General features: G+C 51.9%; 1 protein-coding gene across 1 annotated transcript in view; it reads right to left on the bottom strand.

Annotated features, from left to right (window-relative positions):
- Positions 1 to 1,467: 1,467 nt before the first annotated feature.
- Positions 1,468 to 25,954, bottom strand: part of TSHZ1 (teashirt zinc finger homeobox 1) — a 33,471-nt gene continuing 8,984 nt past the window's right edge. Inside the window, exons 3-4 of the mRNA XM_068994009.1 lie at positions 8,317 to 8,512; positions 1,468 to 6,007 (exon numbers count right to left, since the gene is read on the bottom strand). Of these exons, the coding sequence (XP_068850110.1) occupies positions 2,748 to 6,007; positions 8,317 to 8,512 (3,456 nt within the window). The 3' untranslated portion in view covers positions 1,468 to 2,747. The remainder of the gene's footprint in view (positions 6,008 to 8,316; positions 8,513 to 25,954) is intronic.

Below are 25,954 nucleotides of genomic sequence, written 5' to 3' on the forward strand. Positions count from 1 at the left end.
ATGCGAGGCCCTCAGGGCCATTTGCCCCTGGGCTCCGAAGAAGCAGCCTGTTCCCCTGGGAGAAAGGGGGGCTCCCCTGAGAGAGCACAGCGCCACCCGTGGAGTGCATTCAGGGACCAGAGGAAGAAGGCCAGGGTCCGTCTCTTCAAACACTGATGAAGGAAGCAGAAACCTGTAGAAGTAAATCCTCACACAAAAGGCAGCCAACTGGTCCTCTGGATGTTTCCACCTGTATTCACAGGAATCGAGTTTCTGTATTACTAGTGGAGGACACTGCACACTTAACCAACATCACTGCAATTTACTGTTCAGACCCAGCAGAAGATAGAGCTGGCCTGCTTTGCATCTGGACCTGGGGCTGCTGTGGCAGTAACTGGAAGAAGGCTCATCTGCTCCGTGCGGCTGCAGAGACCTCCCTGCGGCTGCAGAGACCTCCGTGCGGCTGCTAGAGACCTCCGTGCAGCTGCAGAGACCTCCGAGCGGCTGCTAGAGACCACAGACCCTCCCCAGGGGCCCGTCCTCCCCGGGGGGTGGGGGCGGGCAGTTCACAGAGCACAGGATGGGGGTGATTAAGAGCACGGCCCTTGGGGCAGAGCCTTGTGGGCTCAGGCCCAAGTTCTGTCAATCGTGGGCCCAATGACCTTGGGCAAGTCTCCCAGCACAGGATCCTTGCCCACAGAGAAGGTGGAGGTAACAGACTGGAGGCCCGGCGGTCTCCCCCAAAAGACCCCGCCCCGCTCTTCACCAGGCTCTGGAGCAACCTGACCAAGGAAGGCCATCCCAAATCCCGGATGAGAGAGAGCAGTGCATTTTATTAAAATTGTACATTTTTTGAGAGGTTTTTTTTTTACCTGAATCATTTTTAAAGTCTGTTGAATTTGTTACAATTTTGCTTTTTATGTTTTGGTTTTGGCCATGAGAAGCATGTGAGACCTCAGCTCCCCAACCAGGGATCGAACCAGCACCCCTCGCATTGAAAGGCGGAGTCTTAGCCACTGGACCACGAGGAAAGTCTCAATTAAAAGTGCAGAAACCAGCCCTTCCTCTTTGGAACAATGCAGAACCAATTTCAAGGCCCCCAGGGTCCCTGTTAGAACAAGATCTGCCATTAGGTCCCCAGATACACACAAAGGATGACTGTAAACATTTCAAAACAGGGCGGGAGGATTCTCCCAAGAAGCACCTCGGGTCCCTCGATGTACAAATCAGCCATCGCTCAATGACTATACTCTGGAATCCAGTGGCACCCAGTGGAATTAAAAATTTTAATTATCATTTAAAAAAAGGAGTACTTATCATCTGAATAAGCTTTTCAGCACACACATCATGAAATGATGGTTCTGAATAGAATTTCTGTTGGTCGACTGCATAAGCAGTACCTCTCGTTGCTGGAATAATGTCTCAGAGGCAGAATAATGACGACATGACAATCTATGTAAATCAAGAACTGCATGTGGGTTTATTTTACATTTGAGAAAACAGTGGATTTAATTGTGTGAACCAAAATGTACTGTACAATATTAATGATAGAACATCAAAATGTATAATTAATAGTGCATCGCTTGCTTTGTCTTCATTTATTTATTTTTGTCTGATATACATGCATCTGGAAAGACGCAGGTGCCAGTAAAATTTCTCTATTTAAATCAAGCTGCAGGAACTAAATTTTATTCAAAAATTGTGGTTTTACATTATATACACAGAAATTTAATATAAAATGACAATATAAAAAGTTAAAAGAGAAAGCATACAGCCAGAAGGTACAAAGAAAGTTGAATAGATTACAATGGTACGATATGTAACATATACGAGTTTTTAAGCTGATGCTGGCAATTTACAAGGAAAGGACGCCAACATTTGCCCCATTTTTTTTTTCATTTACCAACGTAGCACGCTTATAGAAAGGTCGGCTTGTACCAAAGCTTACATTTGTAAATAACTATAAACCGCAGTATTTTACAGGAAAAAAGAAATAGCATTTTTACACATTTTTAAATAATAACTTGCATACTTTTTTTTTTTTTTTGCCAAAAGTGGCATTTTTCAGCATCCAGAGGGTTTGGGCATAGTGGCAACTGGGGTGTTTGCTGTTTTTGTTGTTAGTTTTTGTTTTCTGTTTTAAACGTATGACGTTGTGGCTTCCTAACCCCCACGTCCTAGACAACTTTCTGCTCTCCAACAGCTGCATGCATGCTTCCTTCACAAACCAGTTCTGCATATAAAAGCTTGTTTTTTAATTATTAAATAAGTTTTGTGTCTGACACAGCTTTTGATCTGAATGAAATGCCTTTAAGCCTTTTTTTTTTTTTTTCTTTTTCTTTTTTGAGTGAAAGGCACAGAAATGCGATTGCAGTCCTCACAGGGTTAAATCTGACACTAGGAGGTCCTCTGACCTTTACTGTCATGGGAGCTTTGTAATTTTAGGACGACGTCTATCTCTGTTATTTGTGTCTTTCTTTCCTGCTAAGTAAGTGTCTCTGAGGAGTGTGCCCCACTATCTCCTACAAAAGAGAGCTGAACATCGAGAACAGATGTTGAAAATAAAGGTCAGACTCTGACTCACAGAAAAAGAAAAGGAACATGCACGATCGGACGAAGAGCATATAAATATAGCTACAAAATATGTGTAAGAAAAACCAAGGTCCAGACAGGCGGTCAGCAACCGAGAGCAGGCTGATTTCGGAGGCTCAGGCCGGGCCTAGTGCAGTACGACGGTAGTGCAATGCGCCGCGGGCGCGGGCCCGGGGCTACTGTTTCTCCAGCTCGGTCACATAGATCAGGTGGTCCTCGGGGGACTTGCCGTGGGTCTTGCTGAGGTGCAGTTTGACTGCGTGCTTGCTCGCAAAAGTCCGGTTGCACAGCTTGCACTGGAATGTGGAGCCCAGCTCGTCCTCAGCGGCCCCCGAAGGGCCCAAGGCTTTGCTCGCCAGGACTTTGGAAACATTCTGCTGTTCTTGAATCTGGTTTAGGGGCAACTTGGAGAGATCCTTCAAGCTGAAGCCTAAGTGTGTCTCTAGGTGATTGATGTACGTGGAAGCAGTTCTGAACTGAGAGGCACAATCGTTGCAAAAGAAAACAGGATGCCCTGTGTCCAGGTTCTTCAGGAACTTGGTCCCCCCTGTCCTCCGCAGCTGGTACTTGACATTGGCCAGCCAGTGGCTGATGGTGGTCATGGACAGCCCGGTGAACTTGGAGATGTGGACCCGCTCCTGGGGGCCCAGGTCTGACATGATGTACTTCCCCTCCGCTGTCTCGCGCAGGCTCGAGGCGAACTGGGCCTGCAGGATGAGCAGGTGCTGCGGGTTCCAGTTGGACTGCCGCCCCTTCCGCTTGTGCACGGGCGATAGCTCGTCCAGCGCCTCCTCAAAGCTGCTGCCATCAGCGTCTGACTTCTCCGACACGGTGGAGGGCGTGGAGGACTTGGGTGTCAGCCGCCCTGTGAGGTTCTTCACCATGTCCGAGATGTCCATGAGTGCGCTCTCCCGGAGCGGCGAGGACACGCCATCAGCGGCGCCGGGCACCAGGGGCTTGCTCTTGGACTTGGTCAGGTCAATGGGCTGGTCGCTGTTCTCGTAGAAGTAGCGGTCGGCGGCGCCAGGCGGCTTGGCGGGAGGGGCAGGGTAGGCTGGCTTGTCCAGCATGCTGGTGCTGATCTTGTAGAGCATGGCCAGCGGGTCCAGTGAGGGGCTCACGGGCCTGGATACCTTGCCCAGGTGGGTGTTCATGATGGACTGCAGGGCGCTCAGCGGGTTGATGAAGGAGGGCTCAGGCGAGTGGTCGGTGATGATGGCCAGGTTGTTACAGCCGTTGGTCACTTTGGCCTTGAGGGGCTCCGTGCCATTTGGGGTGTGGGCATCCCCCATGCCCTCCTTCTTGGCCTTCCCCACCTCGGCCTCGGGGCCCTTCTTGGGCTGCGGCTTGCTGCTGCCCCCCAGCTCCTCGGCCCTGGGGAAGTCCTTATTCTCCTTGGCCGCTGGGGACGCGGCCTTAGCCGGCGAGCCCTTCTCCTTCTCTGCTGGCCTCTCCTCCTTTTTCACGCTGACCTTGCCTGTGACTTTCTCTACCAGCTCTTCCATGGCCGACACGTTGCTCTTGTGGGGCGGCGGCGTGAGGCTCCCCGGGGAGTGCAGGAGCGCCCCATGCTCAGCGGATAGTGGCTTCACGCCGCCGGCGAAGGATGGCTGCATCTGGACGCTCTGCACTGCCGGGGGCGGCTTCATGGTGCCCGGCAGCTGGTAGGCAGCGTGGATGCTCGGGTAGCCACCCCACGAGGGCGCGCCATTCTGGGCTTTGCTGATGGCCGTGGAGACCGTGTTCTCCAGGGACTTGAGGATGTCCACACCCCCCTTGGCGCCGTCGTCCAGGTCTTCCTCGCGGAGGTACTGGTAGAGGGCAGTGGGCTCGAACTTCTCGCCCGCGTCCTCACCCTCCTCCTTGATCTTCTTGTCCGCCTCCCCTGCCACCAGGGCCGCCTTGTCCTTCTCGGGCTCCTTCTTCTCCTCCGCCGCGGTGGGGCCCGCGGGAGAGTCAGGCTGCTTCTTGACGTGGGCGGCGGCGGCGGCGGCCGGGAGCCTGGTGTGCGTGGTCGGCGGCAGGGGAATGGACTGGATCTTCTCCTCCACCACGGGGTCCAGCACCAGCTGCTTCCCCTTCTTGGAGGCGGAGGTGGTGACCTTCAGGAAGTGCCCGGTGACCATCATGTGGGCGGTGAGCTGCTGCAGGGTGTCGTGGGAGCTGCCGCACTCCATGCACTTGAGAATCTGGGCCTTGCGGGCCTCGAACTGCCAGGTGTAGCTGGCCCCGTTCTGGTAGCCGTAGCGGTTGTTGGGCGTCACGTAGGGGTTGGCCGTCTTCTGCTCCTTGGCCGCCTCGCTCAGCGCCGCCTCGGCCGCCGCCGCTCCGGCCGGCTCAGGGGAGCCGGGGGCCGCCAGCTCGTGCAGCGCCCGCTTCTTGGTGGAGGGGACCAGCTTGGTGAGGGCCGGCACGGGCTCCTTGAGAGGCACTTTCTGGTAATGCTTCGTCTTGATCATGTGCACGCTGAGGTCCTGCAGGGACTCGAACGAGTGCCCGCAGTACATGCACTTGAGCACCTTCTGCGCGTCCTCCTTGCCCTCCATCTCCATCAGCGAGCGCTTCCGGGGCTTGGACCAGCGCTTGGTCTTCTCCGAGTCCTTGTCCCTGTTGTCGTCCCGGTAGTGCCCCGTCTCGTTCATGTGCACCGTCAGCTCCACCAGCGTGTCGTAGGCGGCGCTGCAGTCCTTGCAGCGGAACTTGCTGGCGCCGGTGAACACCGAGCCGTAGAGCTTGTTGTTCTGGCGGTAGAGCTGCACGGTGCTGAAGAGGCTGGGCTCCGGCAGCAGGCCGTAGGACGACGTCTGCTGCAGCGTCTTGGCCAGGGCGGCCTGGTGCCAGTCGTAGCCTGAGCCACCGCTGGCGCCCGAGCCCGAGCTGGGGGTGCTCGCCGTGGTGCCCGTGGCCCCCGCGGTGCTGGTGGGGGGCGTGGGGGCGGGGGTGGAGCCCTCCTTCTGGGCCGCATCGCTGGTGCTCGTGGTCGAGGCTGACTTCTTCAAGTCCAGGGCCAAGCTGGACCAGCAGGACTCGGAGAAGAGGTTTGCATACACGGCCTTGATCTGGGCCAAGCTGTCCTGGGGGTAGGAGACGCCCTCCGCGCCCTGGCGCTCCTCCTTCTCCTCCTTGGAGGAGGAGCTTTTGAAGTGGGCGGGCTGGTCGCTGTGTTCGCTGAAGGGCGAGCCGTAGCCCGCGTCCTGGTTGGTTGCGGTGCTGATGGGGGAGTTCTGGTAGCTCTGGGCCTCCTTGATCTCCGCCTCCTCGCTGCACGCGAAGTCTGCCTCCTGAACATCCCCGGGCAGCCCATCCTCCACGCTGCCCTCGTCTATCGCTGCTGCTTTCAGTTCTTCCTCAGGAACATAAGCTGGGAGAGAGCAAGGAAACACAGTGAGAGGCGGATGGCACCCCGAGCACACGGCCTCCCCCACGCTCACGCCACCTTTAAAAAGACGTTTCTCATCCCAGGCTACAAGGCCGCCCCCACTTTATACACCGACCCGCTGCAGCGCCAGGGTGGAAACAGGTTTCCACCAAGGCAAGCCCCCCAACCCGGCCGAACTAAACACATTTCAACGGAAGGGCAGCGTCTGCCCTCTCCTTAGAGATGTCGGTCTGGCCATCATAGCTGGATGGGAAGACAACGAGGGAAAGAAACAGAGGGGGCCCCGGCTCCTCCGCCTGCAGATTCTTCCCTCGGTAAGCAACGGGGTCCCTCATGAGCCTCCCCATGGGGGGACCTGGTTGTCAACTTTTACGGAAAGATACCTCATGGACAGGATTCAGTGGTGTCCATAAATAAAGACACGCTTCAATGGTAAGTGATAAATAATCTAGTCTCCACTGAAAAAAGGAGGAAGCAACATAGCACCACCGTCCCCTGCCTGGATGGAACAGAAGTCACCCACAGGAGACACCAGGCAGGTGTCAAAGAGCCCCGGATATACGAAGCAGCATTGTCCACAAGACCTGAAAGGTGGAAACAACCCGAATGTCCGCTGATGGCTGAACAGGTGAACAAAGTGTGGTTTACACACACAATGGGATATTATTCAGCCTTTACAAGTAAGGAGAGTCTGATGCATGCTTCACTATAGACTAAATCAGGGGCATCATGCTCAGTATAACAATGTTAGGTTTCATCACTAAGTCATGTCCAACTTTTTTGCAATCCTGTGTACTGTGGACCGCCAGGCTCCTCTGTCCATAGAATTTCCCAGGCAAGAATACTGGAGTGGATTGCCATTTCCTTCTCCAGGAGATCTTCCCGACCCAGGGATCGAACCCACATCTCTTGCATTGCAGGCAGATTCTTTACCACTGAGACACCTGGGAAGCCTTTAAGCCAGCCACAAAAGACAAATACTTAGGAGTCCCCTTACATGAGACACCTAGAATAGTGAGGTCTACTCACAGAGACAGGAAGAGAACAGTGGTTTCCAGGGTCGGGGGACAGGGAGGAATGGAAAGCTAGCTATTACACTGCTATATTTAAGATGGATAACCAGCAAGGACCTACTCTATAGCACAGGGAACTCTGCTCAGTGTTATGTGGTAGCCTGGATGGGAGGCGAGTTTCGGAGGGAGAGGATACATGTGTATGTATGGCTGAGACCCTTTGCGGTCCACCTGAAACTATCACAACATTGTTACTCAGCTATCAGTTCAGTTCAGTTCAGTCGCTCAGTCATGTCCGACTCTTTGTGACCCCATGAATCACAGCACGCCAGGCTTCCCTGTCCATCACCAACTCCCAGAGTTCACTCAGACTCACGTCCATCAAGTCAGTGATGCCATCCAGCCATCTCATCCTCTGTCGTCCCCTTCTCCTCCCGCCCCCAATCCCTCCCAGCATCACAGTCTTTTCCAATGAGTCAACTCTTCGCATGAGGTGGCCAAAGTACCTGAGTTTCAGCTTTAGCATCACTCCTTCCAAAGAAATACTCAGCTATACGCCAATACAAAATAAAAAGTTTAAAAGAGGGAAAAAAAAAAAAAGAAGTTGGTGTTTAATGGGTTGAGAGTTTCAGTGTGGGAAGATGGAAAGATCTGGAGATGGATGCTGGGTTTGGCTGCATAACAATGGAAACTTAATACCACTGAGCCATGCCCGTAAAATGGTTAAAATAGTAACTTCTAAGTTACAAATATTTTCACACAATAAAAAACTTTTTAACCTAACAATGCCTATAGTAGGTACTACAATGGCCTGCTACGGGCCAAGCTGCACAGAGGGTGACTTCTCAGGGTGAAAGTGGCGTTTCCCAGAAGAAGCTCGGGCTGCTGACAGCTGTCCGGGGAATGAGAGGGATGGAGGGCATATAAACGTCTGGATGGAACCTGGCTGTTTACTGCAGAACATTCCAGATCCTTCACCATGTGACAGGTCTTGTCAGTTCCCAGGGGGACATAACTGCCTGCACCACTTAACTGATCTGACCAGCGTGCTTTTACTTCTTTCTCTTTTCTTTCTTCTTCTTCTTTTTTTTTTTTTTTGGTGTGGAAACAACCAGTGTTCCATCAACTACCTGGGAAATTTAGGGTTAAGATATTTCCAGAAAGGCCCTATTAAAATGCACTGATATGACCTGAGAGGGTGTCTCATTAAGTAGAATCACTCATTATCACATTATCAGAGCCGGACCCCGAGGGAATGTGGCGGGCAGCGCCGCATTTTCGGGGACAGTGATGGAGAGACAGAGAAGGAGGCGGCTGCCCAGAGGCTGGACGCAGGGCAGGAGGGAGCCTCACGGGAACGTCCATGCTTGCCCACCAAGGGCTCTGCACACGGATGCACACACGGTGGACACTCGCACTCCGCCGGGCCTTTCAGCTCCCTGCCTGCCCTCCGCTTCTCCACAGGGCTGGCCCGCACCTGGGCGGCGGCGTGACCAGGGAGGCACATCCGCAGCTGCTTCCCAGATGATGGCAGTCCTGCCTCGGTCCACTAATGGCTCAGGGAACCACAGCCCGTGGGTCCTGCTCTGAGAGCGTGAAAAATAATCGACAGCGCGAGCCCGCAGGGTCACACAGGCGTCCACACCTGCCTGAGGCTGTAGCCCCCTTGGAAACTGACCGTGAACTTGACCGCTTTCTCCTTTCCCCATGACCACTACAGGTTTAGGACAGTCCAGGGTCCCAAGTACCCACGGCTGCCAGAAGACCGAAGCCCCGGTCACACCCACCGCCTGCAGGCCGCCTGGCCCTGGCCTGGACACCAGGCCCAGCTCTGAGGATTCCGACAGGGACACTTGAGGCCTCAGGCATCCTGGGCAGAGCCCTCTGAAGACAGAGGCACTGGGTTCCCGGGGTTTTGGCCGGACTCCCAGCCGCCCCCCACAGTGTACCCTCTGTGCCACATTCTGGGGTCACCTAGAAGGTGGTCACCTAGTGGGGAGGCTGCCCACTAGACCCAGACGGCCCACTTTCATGAAAAGAAGATCCACACCAGCAACCGACTGAAGGGAAGCCTTTGACCGGACACGTCTGGCTCAGCCGGGGAGCCCAGCGCTGTGCTGGCACCCTGCCCAGCGCTGCACCGCCTGCAGGCTGCTGCCCCCTCAAAGGACGGCCACAGGCTCCATCGCCCGCCCGCAGCAGGCGCCGTCGGGCGTGAGCAGTGAGCAGACCGCTTTCCTCTTCCTCTGGAAACAGACGGGGGCTCCCTCTACCTCCAGGGGGTGTTCAGCACCCACCGGTCAGGCATGTCCACATCCCAGCAGAGCGGGTGTCCTCAGAGCTAGGCACGTCCCGGCCTGTCCTCCCCACCCCCGACACTGACCCGTCTGCACCCGGGAGACCCAGGGTGAGCTCAAACGCCTCTCACTCTGCCCTCTCCAGCCCCAGGGCGACAGTCACTGCTGGAACCACAGAAAGCATACCCTGGCCTCCTACGGGGCACTAGTTTCTGCCATTCTGTCCTTGGACACCGGTCCCCCATTTTCCAGGGGGTGGAGAGGTGGGGGACGCCTAACAGGCCTGCCTTCTGGGGCTCATCTCCCAGGGGAGACACAAGCAGAGCGGGGGAGCTCTAGGGGACTTGGGGCACAGCCTGGGGCCCGCAAGCGTCCCCCTATTGGGCTGAGCACGCCCAGCTCCCTGACGCCCCATGGGGATACAGTCCTCCCACTCCCTGGCTCAGTCACACTCCTGGGAGCTGACTGTGCTCTCCAGGATCAGGGTGCAGCTTTCTGCATCCACCCTGCCTGTCCCCCTGCGGGGCCCCTCTCCCTCTGCGGCCTCTTTCCGGCAGACCTTGACTACTTCCCTGACTCCTCCAGGGCACGCCCATGACCACCAGATCCATGTCAGTGTGAAGCCCCTCCGGAGGGGCCCTCGGGTTCTCCCGCCCCATCAGGGGAGGCTGGGCTCCATGAAGCCCTCTTGAGTGCTGTCTGAGCCCAGGTGGCGTTGGGCACACAGAAGGAGCTCCAGCTGCTATGACCCGACCTAGCAAATGTGGGTGTCCCACGGGCACCCCCAGTCAACTACAGACAGACACATGGCTCCCCCTGCCCCTTCAGACCTAGAGGGGCTGCCCCAATAAAAGCTCACTTCCTCCTCCTGAGTTAGGAGTCTCCTAGCTCAGTGGTTACTGAACCACCCCACACAAGCTGTCCACATCAGAAAAGCAGTTATCCTCAGCGCCTTCTGTCCTCCAGCCCTGTCCCCGACGTGGCCTCTGCCCGAATGCGGACCCCCCAGGCCCGTCACCAGACATTGCAGCAGCCTCCCAGCTGGCCTCTTCCCTCTTCTCCGGCCACGCTCTTCCTCCGTGACCCTTGAGCTAAGATCTTTGTTACAAGCCCAGCAGTAGCACAGGGGATGCAAATCCCTCCCTCCACCATGTGTCAGCCCCTGAGCACCCGGGTCCCAGGGGCACCACCCCCCAACCTCTGCTTCTCTGCCTGGGGACGACACTCCTCCTCAACGGGAAGCTCCGATGTCACCTCTTTCGTGAGGCTGCTTAATCCCCTCCGGGAATTCATTCCCTGTGGAATTAAGAGATGTTTACCTGTCTGTCCTCATCATCAAACTGTGAACTCGCTCGTTTAATTAAAACTGCTGGGCACCCCTGCCCACCTCCCGGGCTGGGCATTTTCATTTCTTCACCTCATTTTAACCCTCACAACCCTACAAGGCAGTGTCCCTGATAAGCCCATTTTACAGATGAGGAAATGGAGTCTCAAGAAGTTGACCGACTCCCCCTACGTCACACAGGAGGCAGACAGATGAGGGGCTCAGGACTCAGAGGCGGGCCACCTGATTCCCAGCCCGAGGCCCCTCCACTCACCATCTCAGGACCCAGTTACTATCCTTTGCTGTGTTAGCATCTCAGTGCTGAAAACCCTTGGAGTAAACGCTTGTGAATGAAGTCGTGACCCCAGGTAATTCTGTATCCCTAGTGGTTCAGTGGAAAAGAATCTGCCTGCAATGCGGGAGACCCAGGTTCAATCCCCGGGTTGAGAAGATCCCCTGGAGAAGGGAAGGACTACCCGCTCCAGTACTCTTGCCTGGGAAATCCCATGGACAGAGGAGCCTGGCAGGCTCTGGTCCATGGGTTCACAAAGAGTCAGACATGACTAAGCGACACACACTTCCACTTTCTAATTCTGTATCAGTATTTAGGACACTTCTTCTGTGCCCTTCATGCTGTTATGAATGAAAGAATCCCAACACAAAAAGAGTAAGAGGAGAGAAATATCTAGTGCATGATGCTTTGCTTATGCCTATGAGGCAACACTGAAACCTTTGCTTTAATGACAAGGAGAGATCCATTAAATGGAAAAAGCAGAAGACAAACCTATTCACAGCACAATGGGAAAATCCTCTTAGAAAATATTAGTAGTTTTTTTTCCTAAATAATGAATATATGGGTTTGTTGACTGAAGTGGCTCTTAGTAAATAGCTCTGTTTTCAAACTCTTCAGTGTTTTCAATTCAACACACACGAATTAGCCATTTCACACCATTTCTGGAATAAAATAGCTGGAAATAGCCCCTAGCCAGACCCTGGGAATTAGGGAGCCAGAGAAGGGCAAGGCCCAGCCTAGGGGTGGGAATGTGGGAAGGGCTTTGTTGGTTGTGACTTTTGTGTTTTTTCATGTTAAAAGGTAAGAAGTGGGGAGCATGACGGAGGGGTGCACGTGGTATCGGGGTTCCTGCAGCAGGATCTCGGGGGCGCTGAGAGTCTGCCCGCGCATCTGCCACCTGCCTCCTTCCTGCCCGACTCCTGCTCCCTCACCGCCCCCAGGGGGGTCTCCACCCAGCCTTCCCCAGGGAGGGAGCCGGGGGTCCCACTGACAGGCGAGGAGCTGGCAGGGCCTCTCCCGAGACCCTCAGTCCCCAAGCTCAGTGGCCACAAGGCTCCATCACTCCATCTTCCGCCAACATGGTCCCTGTCCATTTCTAGACTCCCAGAATTCCTACCTTATCACACACTCTTCCACTGTATTTATCCCGATAAGCTCTTATTTTTGGCTATTTCCCTGTTCTACCATGTATTATCAATTAACTTTTCAACTCTAATTTACAAGGGACACAAGGAAATACAGACCCGGGGCAGCTGGGGGCGGGGAGACTCGGTCCTAGGTCCTCACACTGGACGCCCTTCTGACCGGCTCCTCCCTGGAGGCACGGGCCCGGCAGCATCAGCTTTGGAAAGAAGTGCACGCGCCTCCCCAAGCAGCCCTCGCCTCCCCCCTCTTCGCATACCACCCTTTCTAGGGGTCCTCGGACCAAGCTCCAGTCTGTGTCACCCTACCCCATGGTGCTTGTGGTCACATGAACACACGGACGATGAGCCGCCCACAGATGCCAAGGGTTTCAAGGGATTCTTTGAAAGCAATGTCTAAGCCTCTCTCTCCACCCACCCCTCAACAACCACCCCCACCTTCCAAAACTGGGCTTGAACCAGGAGCCTCAGAAGGATCCAGAAACGAACGGGTTTCGCTAGAGAATCTGGGCCTGGGGCAGGTGGACAGGGTTGTGCAGGTCTGCAGGCTGGACCCCGGGGTGTCTGGAGGCAAGGCCACAAGGCTTCAGTAGCAGGCGGGACCCAGTCCTTTGTTCCTGTCATGTTGGCATCAGGGAGGAAGGGGCCACATAGACACCCCCCCCATATCTGTCCCACCCAGCAAGTCCAAGAGCGACCCCAAGTGCACAGGGGCTGGGGGTGGCGTTCACCTGCCCGCACCCGTCGGGTCCAGGCTGTGGGGCCACCATCGTAGCTCCGGGTTGAAGGACAGACCCCCATCATCATCTGAGGACAGACTCACGGAAGGGACAGACTGACCCAAACGCTCCACTCACGGATTCCGTCCTCAGGGCCTCTGTCTCCCCAGCGCTGGGGCTGCAGGAAGGATGTGTAGGAACGTTAGACACACCGCCCTCATCACCAAGCTCCACTCTGAGCTCATCCAGCCCTGCGATCGGACCCTTAAGAGGAGCCAGGAAGTGCCCACGACGGGCATCTTCTCGTCCCAGGGAAAGCGGCCTGTGGCTGGCCTCTGTTGCTGTGTAGACGTGAGGTTTGGACAGCGGATTATTCGGGAAGTGCCCTCCACTGCCCTCCTGCAGACTTCCTGACCACAGCTGCCCAGAGGAAGGCGGGGGCCCAGGGGGGTGCACACACAGAGAAGCTCCTGGTTTGGCTCTTGCCCAGGCCCGAGGGGGCAGGCGGCGGAACACACGACCAGAATGGGGTTGGGGAACTTTGTTTATCCGAGCTCCCTTTTCCTCATTAGCACACATAATTGAGAGCTGGCTGTGAACGAGGGAAAGGGAAATTCAAAAGTGACAACTGTGAAACCCAGGCCTTGGCTCTCTGCTTGGGCTCCGGCTCACAGCAAAGACCGAACACGGCTATTGTATTGCCACCTGGTGAAACTATACAGTCAGACCAAATTACATGTTTATCTACATCAAACTAGGTTTCAGACTGGCAAACGTGATGCCCATGGACAGATGGCCGTTATACCAAAATACATCTACTCCAAGGGGCCAATTCACAAAAGGGGCTTACGCACACCTCCGTGATAAACGCACAGCTTCAACTCATTGTAAAATCTCACAGAACACACTTTTCTTCCACATTTATCACTGAGCACTTCTGAAGGAACTTCACCTGTGTTACAAAGACAGCAGCTGGTTCTGACGAAGGTCAGAAGACACTGGGAAATAGAAAATGCAGAGAAAGCAGATAAGGAGTCAGAACCCATTCCTTGCGTCTCTGCAAGAACATTAAATACAAGAGGGATGGATGTTAATTGATGAACCTCAGTTCTGATTTTTTCGCGGGAAGGTTGACAATCTGTCAAGCAAATCTGAAAGGCCGTTTTCGCTCTGATGTGGAAGAAGTGAGACCTTTTCTGTCACTTTGGCCAATTTTAGGGGTCTGGCTCCAATGGCTCGTGTGCGGGTTTGCTAAACCACCTGACTGATAACGAGGATTTCTTTGCGTAAAACCGGACAGAGGCCCTGCTTTAGAATTGTGGAGTCTGCAAATAAAGTGGCCTATGGGTTTTACCCAATTCTAATTAGAAATCCACAGGTAACTCCCTTAAAATAAGTATAACACGTCCCCTTTCTCCCTGGCCCGGAATTCAAGGTAAGTGGGAAACAAACAACCTCATTTCAGAGCGCCCCTCCCAGCAAACACATCAGATATGACTCTCATGTCTGGGCTTTGCTGCAGTTACAACAATGTCACTCAGCAAGTGACAAAGCACAAATCAGAGCTTAAGTCTCAGTTAAAAAGACTGAAAACCTTCTCTGATTTTCAGCAGTGTTAGGAGGAAAAGGGAGAAGGCAATGGCATCCCACTCCGGTACTCTTGCCTGGAAAATCCCTTGGACAGAGGAGCCTGGTGGGCTACAGTCCATGGGGTCGCTAATAGTCGGACACGACTAAGCGACTTCACTTTCCCTTTTCACTTTCATGCATTGGAGAAGGAAATGGCAACCCACTCCAGTGTTCTTGCCTGGAGAATCCCAGGGATGGGGGAGCCTCATGGGCTGCCGTCTATGGGGTCGCACAGAGTTGGACATGACTGAAGCGACTTAGCAGTAGCAGGAGGAAAAAGAAAAGAAAAAAAAATTATGAGAATCTTGAAAAATTAAAGAGAAGTTGAAAGGAAATGAAGAACAAAAGATAAATAACTCCTGTATGAACCCAGGAAAGCAAAACAGCTATTTCACTACTAACGGACGGTGTGTTAATAGACAAAGCAAATGTCTTCTTGATCCACGCTGAAAAGCCAGCCATCTCTAAGACATGCACTACCAATGGCAAGCAAGGGGAAATTGATGTTTTCAGTTACTGCCTCTCCTTTTGGGGTGGGATAAAGACCACATTAGGACAGTCGGATAAGTCTGGGTCTGCAAACCCAGCATTAGCCAAGTAGGTCTGAAACCAGGTCCTGACCTAGATTTTCTACCACCTGAAATGAGAAAAGACTTTCATCAGAGAGAGTAAGATTCACCCTGATGGAGGACATTCAGAAATCTGGAGAGGAGACTTGGGCATGAAACAGCACTTCAAGTGGCTTAAACAAGAATAAAGAAAGGTAACTCGTCATATTCCGAACCCCATGCGGGACTTACGTCTCAGACACGTATCTCCACATTCACATCCAGCAGCTTATTCTCATAAACACACAGGAAAAGGCAGGAAACATCAGGTCTCTGTGGACTGGGGTGTGGGTGTGAGCAGTGCAGGGTATACCCCTGCAGGTCTCAGTGACACACCTACTGTTAACACGACGTTAGGAGAATTTTTGTCTTTACGTTACGGTCGATATAAATTATGTACCAAAGTGATAGATGGAGAACAAGCCTGCCCTACATAATTACTGCTGCACTTGGCTGGGTGCTTAACACAAGGTCAGGTGCACCTGACTTTCTTGAAATCCCCTTAATAACAATAATGGTGTCTGAATCAGTTACATCCACACTATCATATCAGAAAGTATCATTCTCTTATCATAATTGGGTTTCCCCAGTGGCTCAGCGGTGAAGAATCTGCCTGCAATGCAGGAGCCGCAGGAGACGCAAGTTTGATCCCTGGGTCGGGAAGATCCCCTGGAGGAGGGCATGGCAACCCACTCCAGTTCTTGCCTGGAGAATCCCATGGACAGAGGAGCCTGGCGGGCTACAGTCCATGGAGTCTCAAAGAGTCAGGCATGACTTAGCATGCAAACATGCATCATAGTAATTGGGTTTATTCTTACTATTATGTAAATTATCCTAGTGCTCTCCTGGATGCTTTTTTGAAAATTTTGCCTACACAGAGATAGAGAGACTGAGAAAGACATACAGAAACATCCAAGCTTGGACAGAGTAATTATTGGTCGTGATACTTTGTTTTCATCACGAGCTACAATTTTCTAAAAATTCACATGGATACAAATATACAAAATACATTAAAATATTTGTAGACATTTTTTCTTTCTAGCGATGGAACAGAGCAATATATGTTGCGAGGTGAATGAATACAGCTGTTTAGCCTTAAAAGATTTGGATGTGAGCAGCTACTGAATCACAGAAAACATAATCAACTCGACGCGGCTGCATTTTCTCTGCTAGAACCCTCAGCTCCCCTCTGCCCTCACCCACCCCCACCCTGAGGAAATCTGATGAATGAATAAGCGTAGAAACGGTAACTGCAGCATAAAATTCTTCTTCTACAACCACTTACAGAAAGAAATGACATTCCTCCCATCAAATAAAACAAAGACTTCAAATCATCATCTCTGCTACTTCTTTTTGTGTCAAAACAGCTTTGCCATCACTCCCTCCCGCCGCCGCCACCGCCCCCAGCCCTCCTGAGCCCAGCACGCGGCGTGGAGCGTGACGCGGTGAACACACGCGGTGGGTCCTGCCACATGCCAGACGACATGCAGAGGCCGACGGGACGAGCACACGCCAAGCGGGAAGCCGCCAGCCTCCACGTGGGCGTACGGGTGCGTGCAGGTGGGAGGGAATAAAAAATACAAAGACCTCCCCACCACCCCCTAAATGGGAATGAGACAACTGTTCTTATGGCTAGACTTCACTTGTTAAAAATAAATTAACTCTTGTTAGTATTTTTTGCCATAAAAGGTGCCTTCTGGATGCCAGTGTGTCCCTAAAGATGCGCTGCCATCCCTAGCCAGATAAAGCCCCACGTCTTCTGATGCGAGTGGACAGAAGGTGACGTAGACCGTCCCTGAATCTGACACCACCAACGTGTGCCCTGATGGTTGACAGTGTAAACACACACATATTGTCTGGAAAAATATGTTCCTCTCACATGGCAATTATACCACGAGGCACACGCCATCAGCAAATGAGATCTAGATCCTATTTCTCAAATCACAGGCCAACATGTTTTTAGAACATCTTTGTTTCTTTAAAGAAGACAAGATTTGCTCTGATAGTCAACAGGCATTTGAAGAATGGGGAGAAGTGACAGCTGTCTTTGCTTTTTCACGTTTAAGTGTAGCAAAGTTTCAAATTTCCCTGAGTCTGAGTAACCTTGGCTCTGAGCAATTAGGTCTGCAATCCCCCCACAAACCTGCGTCTCAATCTGCACCCCAATTATCCACAATACGAGGGTGTTTTCCTGTGAGTCCTTCTTTCTGTTCCCCGGGGGATGAATTCTCCAGAACTCTGCCCGCTCGCGATCATTGTTCCTGGGAAAGATGAATATAAGTGTGGGCGCCTCGCTGAAAGAGCAGAAGCAACAACGGAAGAAAGCCTTTCCCCATCACGACTTCCTTCCTTAAAGTCAGCTTGAAGTCTCTCCTTCTCAACCCTGCAGACACCAGCCTGGTTACTAGAAATACCCACCCACACAAGGCAACCGGTGCTCATCCACACCTGTCCCTACTGGGGACACACATCCTGATGAAAACGGAGAGATGATGGGTTCTTTCCATCAAAGATGCTCAGCTTCTGCCATGCCCCCAAATTCAGGTACTTGGAATCATTCAGATACCGGCCTGTAGCATAACAGGCTAGAAAACGAAATGTTTCCATTTTTAACTCGCTTGGATTTTAAGTTAATAGCATCGGAAGAATGATAGTGATACTGGAAAATACAAAGTACGAATACAGCATTTTAGTAGGGAAACACGTAGAATAACCCACATTAACATACTCGAATTTACAAGGACGTCACAGCACACGTGGCATGCAGGGTGTTCCTCTCACTAGGAGACCTGATTTTTCTAGAAGCAGGGTGGCTACCCAGGGAAGCCGAATCCCGTTCCAGCTTTGAAAGAAGGTTAGACAGCACTTCTGCAATTCAAATAAAATGGCTCTTGCTCACACGGACAAGGAAGGGGGTAAAATGACTTTTCAGGCAGCGCGAGTTCAGTTCAGTTGCTCAGTCGTGTCCAGCGCTTTGCGACCCCATGGACTGCTGCACGCTGGGCCTCCCCGTCCATCACCAACTCCCGCCTTCTAAAAGTGGCTCCATTATAATCACAGGGAAATAAAGACAAGGCAGGTTCTCCTCCTTCCCTCTAAGTTTTCAAGACAGGGTTCTCAGAGCCATTCTAAGACCACCTTGAACTTGCAGATAACCCTGCGGCAGCCTGCCCCTCCTCACCGCCCCCACCCCACCTTGGAATGAAAAGAGCATGTCATTAGCAGAGGTCTCCCCGGGAGGGCACGGCGCCCTGCACTGGCAATCCTGCCTCGATTCTAATCTCTGAGACTGACTTGCTCTTTCTCTTCCATCTGATGAACTATACATCCCAGCACTCTCCTTAGGGCTCCCGCCACCAAAGGGAGTGTGGACACACGAGTCGAGGCCCCTCCCCGCTCAGCTCTGCCGAGGTGATTTCACTGACATGTTCATTTCCAAAGGGAGTGCGGACGCACGAGTCTAGGCCCCTCCCTGCTCAGCTCTGCCGAGGTGATTTCACTGGCGTGTTCATTTCCATCCCCACTGGCAACACCAGAATGGAAGTCTTTAGCCTGTTTCCATTACTTATACAGATGCCCACGGCACGGCAGGACAGTTGTGAGCCGAGCTCCACACAGCCGGCTCCCCTGTGCTCCTTACAGGAAGCGCAAGGAGGGATGGCCTTCGCTGGACCATATTGTCCGGGCCCCACACCGTCCTCCCTGTTGCCAGATTCATTAACTCGGTGCTCAGCATTTCCCTTGCTTTCTTCGTAAAGTCTGCTGGGCTGGTTGGGCTCACTTAATTTGGAGGAGGAAACCTTTGTCAGCGATGATGCTTGGATCAGGTGCGCTCAGGGGTGAGGAGGGGATGGGGGAAGGGCAGGAAACGAGCCAGGGAACAGGGAACAACCTTGTCGAAAACGTTACCTTCCCAAAGTGGGATGATGAGAGAGGAGTCGGGGAGCGACGCCGGGACTCAGAGACGGCTGTCACTTCAGATAGACACCAGCACGACTCACCTAGACAGGTGACACTTTGGTGCAGCTAAATCCTGCTGCATTATTGAACACCTGGAGATGGGGCTCAGGCAGACTGCAGGCCGGGATGCCTGGGGCACCCAGAGACGTGAATTCAGCAGGTGGAAGGGTTTCACTCCTCATTCACATCCTTAAGTGGGATGGGGATGCTCCTGGCTACAGAGATGGAGATGCTGGTGTCACTGTCTGGGTTCCAGCCTCATGCCCTCTTCCTGCTATTCCCCCCACCGCCCCCGCCGAGATCCACAGCAGGGGTTGGGGCGATGCTCCACGTCATTAGAGGAGACGCGGGGCCCTTATACTCGTCCTTCCTGCTCTTTATAGAAATCTCACGGAAACAGCAACTCCTGGACAGTCTAGAGACGTTTTGCCTTTTGATTCCTTCTGGAAGTCCGCTCAGGGTGCCCAAAGTCAACCCCAAGACCACATCTCTAGAAACGCTGGCTTTGGGTGGGAGTCCTGGACGCTCAAAGATTTCTAGGAAAAGATTTGCAAGTAAAAGATTCATTGGTGGAGCATCAAAAACAAAACCAATCCTATTCCAGCCATTCTACCAGGAAAGCCTTTCTCCACGAGACTGGCGGGATGAGGCCCAGAGCCTCCGCTCCGACCTCTTACCTCGTCTCTGTGTTTCTCTCTTCCCTTCTGTCTGTGTTGGTTCTGTTCACGGAACTGCTTGGGAAGAAACGCTGGACATGTTTAAATTGTCGAGGAGAAAAAAAAAAAAGCACTATTTCGGAAAGAAAGTCTGCAGAGGGAGAAAGAGAGCTCATACTAAAGACCATCTAAACGACCCCGTGGGAGTGGACTGGAAAAAAGATCCACAAAGCCCAGAAACAAGGACGTTTGATGATAACAGATCTCCAAGCTCTGAAGCCACAGCCTGGAAGCAAAAAGGGATATTCGCGTAAATAAATTCTCTGTAGAAAGGTAAGGGGCCCACTGCGATCAGAAGTGTTTTCTCCATGACAACACTGAAGTCCAACCTCAGGTCGGAATGAAATATATTCTGGGATAATGATCCACCCAGAGAGAGAGAGGGAGAGAGAGAGAATGCCTTTTTTCAGCACACTAGAAATTTATTTGAGAGGACTAATAATATACTGTTATTTTTTAAAGAAAGAATTTACTTGTTCTTGGGTAAACATTTCATACCCACAGCATATCTGCCCAGCTGGCATTATGCTTCGGATTAAAATGTCATTGAATAATAATAGGTAATATTTATTGAAGCCTTTCTCTGGACCAGACACTATCTTAAGTGCCCTGCATTTATTAACTGTTAGCCTCTCGCCAGCTCGGTACGGGGAAGGCCTGTGTTTGCTCTCCACGTCTACAGGAGGATGCTGAGGCAAAGAGGCAGGGGGAGCCACCCCTGAGCACAGGTGACCGCAGCTACTTGCCAGGGTTGGGGGGGGGGGGGGGCGGTGTCTGTTTCAGAGCCAGGCTCCTGACATGCACTCAGAGGATGGCACAGGGCCCACTTCTACCAGCAACTCCAAGTGGTATGAGCTTTGATGCATTCTGTCTTTAGAATATGCTGCTTGTAAAAGCAGGTCTTTACATCAAGGTCAGCAAAACCGTCCTCGGACAACCCCGCCTGAACATCAAGGCCAGGGACCAGCTGTGAGCGGCCACAGACGACCATCTTCTTGGGGTCTGCCTTCCGGGACGGCTCCCCTGGAACCCCTTTCCAGCCGTGCTAACTGGCTGGTCGTCGCAGAGAGAGAAAGCAGGATGTGTGACCAGGACCTGTGAGCAGGGGCGTGTGGGAAATTGTGCTTCATGGGGCCCGAGCTTCAATCTGAGAAGCTGAAAAGTTCTGGAAATGGGGGTGGTGATGGCTGAACAACAATGTGGATGGACTTAATGCCATTTAATTGCACACTTTTACATGGTTTAGATGATTTTATGTGCATTTTGCCATGATTTAAAAAAGTGGGGACAAAAAATTAAAAGGATCTGTCTCCGACCATGACCCCTCCAAGGCTCCTCTGCTGAGTCACCTCTCTGCCCAGCCACAGCCTCCCCACTGCAGAACGGGCTCCGTCTGCCCGCTGGCCAGGCCTCCAGGACCCCCAGCTGCACAGGTGATCATGGGTCTGGTCTCTGTCCTGCCTCTGGGCCATGAGCACTGAGAGCAGCTTAGGGGACCTGGGCTCTCGGCAGCTCTCTGGGTGCCTGGAACGAAAATGAGGCTCAGTAACTACCAGTGAGAATGAGGAGGTAAGGGAAGAGGAAACACTAAGCATGACCCAAAGCCCATCCATGCAGCGGAACCCACCAAGGGTGCTGCTTTGCTTGGTTCGCACACACGGTATCCGGGTCCACGTGGCCCCCTCACCTGGGAAGCAGAAATAACTCCGTTTTTCAGCCTCTGGTATACAAGGCCCGTTTAAACATCCTTTTTTAAAGAAACCACACTCCCACTACGTAAGGCAGTCAAACTTAACTTCCTCCAAAGTTCTGAAGGGGTTTCCTGACTTGACGGTGAGCAGGAAGTGCCTACCACGGAGACGGATCATCAAGGGAAGAAATCGGGGCGGGAAAGGGAGAAGCCACCACTCTGGAATCCTGTCTCAGATCCATCTTCCCTGAGCGGTGTGCCTCCCGTTAAATCAGCAAGAATATCTGTCAGAGATATCCCGCTTCACCATTTGCCTGATGTCAAACCTAAATAAACCAGATCAGAAAACCAGCAAGTGGCAGGAGAGAAATGAATGGTGCTCGCTGTAACTCGCTTGGTTTGCCTGCTGATTTCGGGGGGTGGGGGAGGAGGGGCGCCCTGGCAATCACCACAGTCATTTGCAGCACTAATGTCCAATTCAGCCTCGTCTCACTCTCCTGATTTAGGTGGTCAGAGTGGTTTCGTAGCCGACACGGGGAAGCTGTGCTGTTTAGCAGGCTGTTTAATGGGAAACTGGCAGTCTTATTTCTTTTCTAGATTTGGTTTGTCACTGGGTCTCCATTACATGCCACTCGGCTTTGATGTCTTTGGACAGGACTGATCAAAAGATGTCATTTGACCTACACAGCATGGCAGAAACTTGGAGAAGTCTCATAAAGCGACACTCTGGCTGTAAATAAAATGACATTATTATTTCCTCTCTCCTATCATGTAGAAAAGCCAATTATGGTAATGCACTGCATGTCAATGGAAATACAGCAATCTTTTTGGAGCAGTGGCTGCAGACATCAGTATTGCGACTCTCCTTCCTGGGAAAATTTGCCCATTGGAAAATGAAGAGGAAGGAGGTGATAGATGTCTCCAAGACGGTTAATAAAATGCTGGACAGCCAAGAAAAGTGCAAGTCAGCAAAACAATTGGAAGTACAAAATGCAAACTGTTAAGTTTCCAAATTATCTAATAATTTAATCTGCAGTGATCTACATGCCAACACCGAGATGGCCAGTATCACGCCATGCTGTTTCTGAGCGTTTGACTGACAGGAGAGGCGATTTATGGTCCTAATAAACCCATCATACCCACGACTCCTTAAGGAAGCGGCTGCGGGGAGGGGAGAAGGGGTTCTAACCTCGACCCCGAGATTCATCCGGAAGTGACAGCGGGAAGGTGGGAGTCCTGCCCGCCCTGCGTCTGAAGAACGCTGCGTGGTTGGTCTCGGAATGCCCTGCTTTATGCATTTCCACAGGTGTGGAATGTTCCCCAGCTTCCTTCCACTGCAGCCTGTACCAGGACTGAATACGCATACAATATGCTCTCCCTGCCTTTCAGGAGGGAGAACCATTGGCAACAGAGCTTCCCCCAGAGTGGCGTCTCTACTACGGGGAGACCAAAGATGCGGGAGAGCGAGAGCACCTTTCAGCTCCACCCCCAAGGTTTCCTTCCTTCTCGTTAGGACACCGGACTCACTGAGGAGCCCTGCCCTGGTGCCCTGGAAGCCCTCAGCCCCCACCCTGTGCCTCACCCCGGGCAGCTTCCCAGGCCACCCTGCCCTAAGTCCGGGTCAGCGTGCAGCTTGACCCCAGCAGCCAGCATATGCAATGGAGTCTCTTAGGTGCCTGACCAACCCATGTGTCCCCAGTGCAGCGGGAGCTCGCGTTTTCTGTTGTGTGCGTGCCAAATCGCTTCGGTTGTGTCAGGCTCTGCGCGACTCCAGGGACTGGAGCCCTCCAGGCTCCTCTGTCCATGGGATTCTCCAGGCAAGAATACTGGGGTGGGCTGCCACTTCCTTCTCCAGATCTTCCCCACCCAGGGTTAGAACCCACGTCTCTTGTGTCTCCTGCGTTGGCAGGCAGGTTCTTTACCTCGGGCACTGCCTGGGAGCTTTCTGTTGGCATCACTTATTCAAACTGGGAGACAGCAGCTTCAGACAAGCCCATGCAGGATTATGGGCAGAGCTACAACATGAAAATGAGGTTTTCTCCGTGGGGGAAATATTTGAATATATCTGTAATCTTGGTGTGTATTCAGTTTAAGGAAAACTAGAGCCACACAATGACCTTTCACTGAAATCAAGAAAAGAAAGCATTTTTTTCAGGCCCACTAAATCCACGACAGGAATAAAAACCTTGGGACTACATCAGAAAGTTTTTTCCAATGGTCTAATTGTTTTGGGCTGAAAACATCTTTATGATAAGTGGTTCGTAAGCACACATTGCAACCACACCTTTCCTCCCACCCTGCAATTTAATTCTGGTGCATAAAAAAGTGCAAATCCAATTTAGAAGTGGCACTGAATTTTAGTAACTTTAAATAACACTCTTCCTGTCAATAGTGCCGGGGTGTAACAGGACATTTGCAAGGTCCCACACTGCACAAAACAGACTTGCAGCAAGTCTCCTCGTGGACTCAGCCCACGTGCTCTGCAGCCGATCCCCAGGTCATCCCTGTCCTTTCTGGCTCATGCACAAGCCTCACGGTTTGCAGGTGGGAGCTGAAGGGAGCTAAGACCTTTTGTTTCAGCCCCACTTTTTGGCTTTCAAAGGACATCCTTAGGCTGCCACAGAATCCAAGCCTGTGCCTTGTGTTTCCTGACACACCAGTGTGCCTCCTGATCACCATTTACTTCCAATAGCCACTATCACTAATGACCACGTGGAAATCAACATACAAGTTAGATTTTTGTTCACTGAATTGCAGGCAAGGTTGGTAAGCCGCTCTATCTCCCATAAGGCTGCCTCCTTATTGCACTGGGCCCCATGTTTATTTTTCAGGATCTAATTGAAAAAGGCTTCTGAGCTCTAAATGTTGCATGGAGGCCCACTATTTTCTGTGATCTAGAAATCAATCCGTCGCTCTGCCAGTCAAGGGCTCCTTCGGTGAGCTATGGTTTGAGCCACAGTATTCCTTCCTTGGCTTCCCAGGTGGCTCAGTGGTAAAGAATTGTCCAGCAATGCTGGAGATGCAGATTCGATCCCTGGGTTGGGAAGAAACCCTGAAGAAGGACATGGCAACCCACTCCAGTATTCTTGCCTGGGAAATGCCATGGGCAGAGGAGCCTGGCAGGCTACAGTCCATGGGACCGCAAAGAATGGGGCACAACTTAGCACCTAAACCACCACCGCCACTCCTTCCTTGCAGAGAGGACCCTAAGCAGGCGAGTGAGCTGATTACGTCCACGCTCTGTGCAAGGCCCTACCCTAGACTGGCCCATGGTCTGTCCTGGTCTGCCCACGGCCCACGCATGGGGTGCATGTCACAGCCTGCTGCTCCGTCACCCTCCCCGTAGCTCCTCCTGTGGTGGGGGGACTCGGCCACGTGAGTTCAGGGCATCACAGAGCTCTCTGTGCTGACGAGACACCAATGTCACTCCCTCCCATGAAGAGTTTCCTCCAGATCCCACTTCACCCCAGACTGGAAGACTCAGTTCCTTCAAAAGAACACTCTTGAAACCAAAACTGATTCCTAAACACAGAAGGAAAAAGTGATCTATGTTTAAGCATCCTAGCAAAGCATGCGTCAGTAAATATAAGTACTTTACTGCCCTTGAGGTGGGAACTCGTGGGCTTTGTGTAAGGAAAAAAATACTAGATTCATCATCAAATAAGAATTTCAAAGTATTTCTCCATTTCTAAGTTTTGAAGGCATTTCTTCTCGAGATGAGAGGGGATGAGGTGGGGGAGAAGCAGATTTATCCGCTGGATATCTCATTCCCTACCCCAATATTAAATTTTATGTGGGGAATCTAGGAGTTTAAAAGCTTCACATTTTTGTGTAATAAAAAAGAAATACAATATCCTGTTGCTGTGCGTAGTGACACTTTATGCAGGAAAGAAAACCGTTCTCCTTAGCTATTCTTTGAAATACGACTTACGACGTCATTTAATTTTTGAAAACCCTAAGGTCATGTAACACACTTTCTCTGTCATTTGTAAGTACATTAAGTCAGTGGCCATACGACAGTGAAATTATGATAATGGGCTGCTAAAATGGATCAGGCAGGCGCTGCATTTCATGTTAGCTTCAAACAACCGTCAGAGCATAGCTCAAATCAAATATGACAGCAGAAAAGCACGGAGTTTACTTTTCTTAAAGTGTTGCTACTTAGTCAAGTACACACGCGTGATGAGTCAAAAGGACTTACCTTGGTGGTGAATTGCAAAGACAATAATCTCACTGAGAGATAAATTTCTCTTTAAAAAAAAAAAAGATCCTGCCTTAAAATCACAGATGTCACCTGGAGAGGAATGCAGAGGTCAAAGCAGGCTTCTGCCCAGGACATTTCTCCTCCATGAGCCAAGATTTGGACAAGTGAGATGATATTCTGCATGGAAAATCGCTGTTAAACTAAAAATGCTTTAAAACAGGAGCACATAGAATGCACTCATTTAAATAAACACCCATTCCCCCCCAAAAAAACCCTTCTTTTAGGGACACTCTTTCCAAAAATTAAGAAAAGAAAGAAGAAGAAATAGGAAGCAGACATGTACTCTGCTGTGATTTAAATAAATACCCTCCCCCCAGAAAAGATCCTTGTTTTAGGGACAGTCTTTCCAA

Source organism: Capricornis sumatraensis, chromosome 21 (assembly GCF_032405125.1).
Source record: "Capricornis sumatraensis isolate serow.1 chromosome 21, serow.2, whole genome shotgun sequence".
In the NCBI taxonomy this organism is placed as follows: domain Eukaryota; kingdom Metazoa; phylum Chordata; class Mammalia; order Artiodactyla; family Bovidae; genus Capricornis; species Capricornis sumatraensis.